Raw genomic sequence first — 6,971 nt, 5'->3', positions numbered from 1 at the left:
ACGATCCTTCTCTGCTCCTTTTACAATTTGTTATCCCATTCCTCTAGTGAAGCAAATTGGTTATCCCATCTGTGCCTTTTACATCAGAAAGTTTTCTAAGAACACTCAAGTTGAAACCTTGTGCATTGCCTCTTGATGTTCAAGGATTCTTCCTGTTCCTAATATTAATCAAATCATTTAATCTTAGGTAATCCATATCAACAGAGCACAAATCCAATGACAAAAGATACAATTTGTTTTTGTAATGATGCTTACTTGTTCATGAGCCAACCAAAGAGGCTTCCCCATGCACATTTTAATAATTGTCCAACCCAAATTGTATACACCAAAATAAAACTCTTGGTCTGCAGCTTATACGTTTTGAGTTTCCCTTGGAACTGGTGAGAAGAAGCTAATGACATTAAAAGCAAGCACATGATATGAACAGATGAATGAAATTGATGTAATGATCATGACAATTACCTGTAATCTCAAGTCATGAAATCTATCTCCAATTGACCTGAATATTGGGGATGTGGAAAATCTTGGAAGGAGGTGAGGTGGAGAAGCTCCTTGCAGTTCAATGTCTCTAAACTTGACAATTCCAGATTTCGAGTGATATCAAGTTAGGTTGGCAACAAAAAAAAATTCAACTTAGCCAATATACTAACATTTCTGAATAACTTAATTAATCAGAAGCTCACCTTGTTCTTGTATAGTCTTAGTCTTTGAAGTTTTCAATGTAATAGTCTCCTCTTCAGTGCAGGAGTTAATTTACTTTTCACTTGATCTTTGGGAAGTATCCAGGTTATATCTAAGAAGTTGAAATCCAGCACACAAAGAGACCTCACCAAAACCCTGTATCCAGTTCATATTTATAATGAGACTATTTATTAGAAGAAAGCCTATACAAAAGAAAAGGTGGTAGTTCCTCCCCAATCTTCTTGGTTCTTTCTTTATAGAGCAATTCACGAACAATTAATCATCCATGTGATATGAAACTTGCATCATTAACTACAGGAATAGGAACAAGTCAAATGCTGTAATTTGAAAGATAATAAAGGATCAAAAAGATTCGAGAGAGTGAGTTACCTTGACAACTAGAACAACTGAACAAGTAATCGTACTCACCTTAGTAACATAGCCTCTAAATTAAAAAAAAAAAAAAGTCATGTATGCTTATTACCATGCTCCATAGTACTCACAAATACCATCGAAATGTAGTTAATTACAAAAAACCAACAAATAGGACCCAACTGTAGTCTTAAAATTAATTCATACCAAATGTAGCAAATTACATAAAACAAACCGAGAAAATCCAAACAAAATGTCCACTAGAGTAAGCTAAATATAGTTTTCAAAAGCTAGTTAACTACTTAAAATATGAAGTACATTAGCACATTCACAATGTTGCTATGATTGAGCAGTGCTGAACTAAGTAGAAGTGCCACCATAATCAGAAGATTGCTGCAATATGAAAAACAAAAGAAAGGCTTATTATTACCATGGATGGATTACGAAAATATACTAGACCATGTAGTAAAAGAGAAACTTACAACATCATCAAGGGCAACTGTAGGCCTTGACAATTGAGCTTACAAAAATCAACTCAATAGACCAAATTAAACGAGCATAGTAGGTATTTGACGTAACAAAAACCCTTATTTAGTAATTCGTTTTACTTATTGAAGATTGTGATATTGATGAAGGAAAAAACCTTGTTGTTTACGGAAAGTGGAAAAAGTAAAACTTAACACTTAATTTGGAGGTTGAGTAATAATCATGAAAGGTAGTGAAATGGAAAGGCTAACCCAACAACGAGGGGCCGGGGAAATAAAAAAAAAACGGAAAAATAAAATAAAATATTTGTTGCTATAGAGTTATCATTTTACAATAAAAAATTAAGTAAAGCATGCTCACATAATTGATGTGGAATGTCCCCGAAAGATAACTCAAGTGGTAAGAGTTGAGTGACATATATATGGGTTGAGGAGGGGAAGATCCAAGGTTCAATCCCTGAAGGGTGTAATTTATCTTTCTAATGTAAAAAAAAATATTCGATATGAAATAACAGTTAGAATAAATTTTAGTATTACATTTACCAAAAATTTTACAATCATTTCAACACTTATTAGTTTTATTTTACTTTAAAACAAATAGAGTTTAATAATCATATATTGATTGTCTAAAAAAATTTACACACATGTCTAATAACTCAGTATTAGTTAACGGATGTCATTGCAATGGTAAAAACTAATTGTTTGAACCCATAGATCGAAAGTTTAATTCGTACGGGCCGCACTCGTGAGAAGACCTGTAGCCTTCACCGCACCTAAGTCGATACGCACATAATAGTTGAATTCTTTCAATTTATTTTGTAACTCTTAAAATATTTAAAAACATGTTCACAAAATGCTAATTTGTAATGCAATCTTAATATTTATTAAATATTTTTCTACAAATTAGTAATTTATAAACAAGTCTTTCATTATCAAGGAATTATAAAAGCAAGTTTTATGTGAAGTGATAAGTTTTTTTCAGTATTAGTTATTTCTTGTATACATAAGCTAAGTGTTGTGATCATTATTCACTTCGAAAAGAAAAAGCATGTAAATACAAGAGTGGTAAAGTTTTATTACCTGCTAGCTTGAGAGACATCTCTTGCATTTTGCGAAATTCAAGGTTGCCACAACATAAATTTTGTCTGATAAGTTGTTCAAGAACCTGAAATAAGCATGTCGCCAGGACCGCTTGATAATGATTGAGCCAAAGATCCCCCAGAAGCCAATAACAAATCCAAATGCCATACTGATGTAAAACCCATGAGTGAAAAACAAATCTTCATCCTTGTGATGTTTATTTATTGGCTCTTGTGCTGGCTCCTCTTTAATGCACAACTTTTGAAGTGGTGGCCCACAAAGATCAAGATTATCTTCATAATTTGAGGCATTGAAACTCTGTAATTGAGTGCCAGTAGGAATTTGTCCAGATAGATGGTTGTGTGACACATCTAAGGCAGCAAGTCGGTCAATTTGAGAAAGACTAGAAGGAATTGAACCAAGCAATTGGTTTCTTGACAGGTCAAGAGAATCAAGTGATGCAAGCTTTCCAATATTTGAAGGAATTTTCCCTGTCAAGTTGTTTCTTGATAAATTTAATGAAACCAACTCAAATAGATCCCCGATTTCTGTTGGAATTTCTCCTGACAAGTGATTACTTGAAAGATCAATGCTTTTCAAAAGAAATAACTGATCTTTCTGGAAATTTTGCTCAACACCTTTCCACATTAAGAATGCATTTAAATCGTATGGTGTTGCCACCAAGTATCCAAAAATAGATTTGGCATTGTACGCATGAAGTGGATAATCTCTTGAAGAAATCTTTTGAGCCATCAAAGTAAATTTTATGAAGCATTTAGGAATTGACCCAGATAGGTTATTCAATGAAAGATCCAAGACTTGAATTTCTTTTAGATTACACAGTTTTAACGGTAAACTTCCAAACAAGTGATTCCTTCCTAAGCTTAAAACTTGCAACTCTTGTAAGTGGCTCCCAATCCAAGAAGGGATGGTTCCTGATAATCTATTCTCTCCGACATCTAGCATTACCAATTTTGTGCAATTCCTCAAGGAGGAAGGGATCTCCTCTGTTAAGCTATTGTTTCTTAACGACAATACTTGAAGTCCAAGAAGAGATCCCATTGATGAAGGAATCTTTCCAGAAAAAGTGTTGTGACTTAAGTTTAAATAAGCTATTGACTTGAAATTATACCAACAATTGGGAATTGGTCCAAATAACTTATTATCTGAAAGGTCCAACTGGTACAAACTTTCAGCTGTACCAGAAGCACAAAAAAATGATCGAGACTCCGAAAATTTATTATGAGACACATCAAGATATGAAAAGCCCCGTAGAAACTGTGGAATAGAACCTTCAAATTGATTTGAAGCTAGAGATAGAAAAGGACGATAATACTTCATCACTGGAAAATTTGGAATTATACCTTTCAGATTGTTGTTTGAAATATCAATCTTCTGATATGGTGACATTTGTGAAAAGCCCCGTAGCTTCTCCCAAAACCACTTAGGAACAATACCTGATACTCCAACATTAGAAATATCAAGAGTATGAATGTCAGTTTGTGTTCGCAACCATTTGGGAAATGTAGGACCTAGCTTATTAGATCTCAAATGTATTTGTTGCAATTGAAAAGGTGGGACCCAATTTTTGGTAAATGTTAGAGCCAATGAGTTGTCCGACAACTGCAATCTCACTAACTTAGACATATTAGCAAAATGAGAGTCAGAAACCCTCCCACTAAGCCTATTTCTAAAAAGATTTAAGCTTCTTAATGAGGAGAATAGTGAGAGAATAGGAAGTGTGCCATTTATTTGATTCATCACTAGATATAATTCTTGTAATGAGTATCTAGCACATCCAGACAAGTGATGGATTAGAACCGAAAGCTCTCCACTCAGACTATTATTTCCTAGGTCCAAATAGCGCAGTGTACATGCATTCCAAAATGATTTCGGAATCCTCCCTTCTAAAGAGTTTGATTTGATTGACAAAACCTCCAACTGAGATGGCAATCTGCTACCTTCAGGTATCTTTCCACTTAACCGATTCATTGTAATGTCCAATGTTTTCAATGATGAGAATATTGAAAGGTCGGGTAAGGAGCCAGTGATTTGATTAGCACTCAGACTCAACTCTTGTAAAGAGTATCGAACACAACCACCAGATAAATTATGAAGAATTGATGGAAGGTCTTCAGTCAAATTGTTTTCTTCCATGTATAAAGTACGTAAGGTGCATATATTCTTGAAGGATTTCATAACCTCACCCTTGAGTCTATTATCAGAGAGGTAAAGTCGCTCCAGAGAATTCATCACCCTGCCAAAGTCATTTGGTGGGGGAGCGTCCAAGTTGTTCTCATCGAGGTAAAGCTCAACAAGGTTGGAGCTGATGTTTGAGACCAATTGGAATATCATGGATGAGAAGCTATTTCCAGAGAGATCAAGGAGCAAAAGGGAAGTAGATGGAAATTTGAAGTTGGAATGGTGCAATGGAAGGATGAACTGATCGGAAAGGCTACAATCAGACAAACTTAGTTCTTTTAGTTTTGGAAGCTTACCAATCATTTGCAACCAGTTACGAGAAGTGTTAAGATCAGATATTGAGTCCAAGTAAAGATGGGTTAAAGAAGTGAGATTAGATAACCACTGACCTCCGTCATGATTCCCATCTTTAATTTTCAGACTATCACTATATCCACTAAGATAAAGCTCTTGCAACTTTGAAAGTTTTCCAAGTTGAGATGGAATAGTTCCTTCAAAAGAATTGTACCTGAGATTAAGAAACTGCAAGTTGGAGAGATTTCCAAGTTGAGAAGGGATTGACCCCTCCATTTGAAAATTCCTCTTAAGATTTAAGTATTTCAAATGTGAAAGAGCACCAAATTCACATGGAATTTTTCCGCCAAAATCAGAGCAAGGCAGATCAAGGTATCTCAAGTTATTGAGAGAACCAAAGAAATCTGGAATGTGGCTGCCATCAAACTCATTCTGACTGAGGTTCAAATACTGCAATTGCTGCAACTCCGTCAGTGACTTGTGAATCTTACCACTGAGATAAGATCTTGAGTCATCAAATTCAGATTCCCCCACATGACCGTGAAGGTCGAGCATCAGGATATGGCCAGTGAGGTTGCTGCAGCGAATTCCCTTCCATTGGCAACAATCTGCAGTGGTCCAAGATGAGAGCATGCCAAAGGAATCAATGAGGTCAGCCTTAAAGAGAAGGAGTGCTTGCCTCTCCTTTTGTATGCACCTAATAGCCTCTTGTGCATAAACAAGTTCAACCTGCAACACCAAACACACCATTAATATGGCTTTAATCAGTTTCAAAGAGATTGGATTCATCACTGACATTGTGGTGAACACACTATGACTGATTGTGGTATGAATTTGCATTTCCTACTGCTAGCAATATTTATAGCTATACAAACAGAAATTGGGGGGAAAAACTTACAAAGAAGACAAGGAACAACGACTTGGAAAAGTCTCTAGTCTCTACTGAGAACTGTGATCCACATATTACTTATCTTTTCAATTTTCCATTCCAGCTGATTATAATATAAAATGTTAGTATGTATTTTGTCTTATTAATTAATTATTTAAAAGTAGTATCTGCTGAAAAGAAGCATAAGTGAGAAGCTAGATTTCTAACGTGAATTCCACGGCTGTTTTCATTAGAATTATGAGGAGGGATATATTGACTCTAGGCAGTGTTATTATACTCGGCCCGTTGATCGACTCGGTCAGGGCACTGGGTCAATGGGTTACTGGTCTGACAACTGAGTCACTGGTTGAATTGCTTGACTCGGTTTACATTAAAAAATTAATAATACTAAGTATAATATAACATAAAATTAAAATTAATATCACAATTATTTAAATAACAACGAAATAAAAATACCTTTAATATTTTATCTTGTCAATTACTTCTATTTATTAATAATTATATTTTTTTTGAAAGAATAATTCTATATTAATTTCTTTTATATTTGTATATATTTATACGTTAGGATTAGAATGGAAAAATTAAGATTATTAAAAAAAAAGTTAAAAAACAATAGCAGCTGTTAGCATGTTAAGAAACAGAATTTATAAAAAAGGCTTAATTCCAGTTTGGGCCCCTGATGTTTCACAAATGTGCGGTATGCACCCCCTGTGTTTAAAACGAGCGGTCAAGGTCCCTCATCTATCTAAAACGGGCGATTGAAGCCCTTCCGTCCATCTCTGTCAGTTGACCAAACGGAAATGTTGACGTGTCACTTATTTAATTCATAAAATATAGGCTACTAATTGGTGACATAAATAATCCTTCACAAAACCCTTCTTCTTCATTACTACAAGCACATAATCCGTCACAAAACCCTCATAAGCTAAAATGGCACAGTACAAAGTCTTTTGAAAACTAATGCATAT

General features: G+C 34.8%; 1 protein-coding gene across 3 annotated transcripts; it reads right to left on the bottom strand.

Annotated features, from left to right (window-relative positions):
• Positions 1–1,140: 1,140 nt before the first annotated feature.
• LOC130717879 (receptor-like protein EIX1) lies at positions 1,141–6,175 on the bottom strand. Of its 3 annotated transcripts, none has more exons than XM_057568269.1 (3): positions 3,983–6,175; positions 2,619–3,181; positions 1,141–1,446 (listed from the first exon to the last, which is right to left on the bottom strand). In XM_057568269.1, exons 1-2 carry the CDS (start codon positions 5,952–5,954, stop codon positions 2,622–2,624), a joined length of 2,532 nt encoding a protein of 843 aa, XP_057424252.1. In that variant the 5' UTR covers positions 5,955–6,175; the 3' UTR covers positions 1,141–1,446; positions 2,619–2,621. The 3 variants fall into 3 exon arrangements, with proteins under 3 accessions (XP_057424252.1, XP_057424253.1, XP_057424251.1); XM_057568270.1 differs by having other exon boundaries at positions 2,619–5,073; positions 5,210–5,335; XM_057568268.1 differs by having other exon boundaries at positions 2,619–6,173.
• Positions 6,176–6,971: the final 796 nt, after the last annotated feature.

Source organism: Lotus japonicus, chromosome 5 (genome assembly GCF_012489685.1).
Source record: "Lotus japonicus ecotype B-129 chromosome 5, LjGifu_v1.2".
In the NCBI taxonomy this organism is placed as follows: Eukaryota; Viridiplantae; Streptophyta; class Magnoliopsida; order Fabales; family Fabaceae; genus Lotus; species Lotus japonicus.
Note: the sequence above shows the minus strand (reverse complement) of the source record. Positions and strands in the feature narration are given on the sequence as shown.

Coding starts and splice junctions, on each gene's coding strand:
- LOC130717879 (XM_057568268.1), bottom strand. CDS start 5,954: ATGCAAATTCATACCACAATCAGTCATAGTGTGTTCACCACAATGTCA.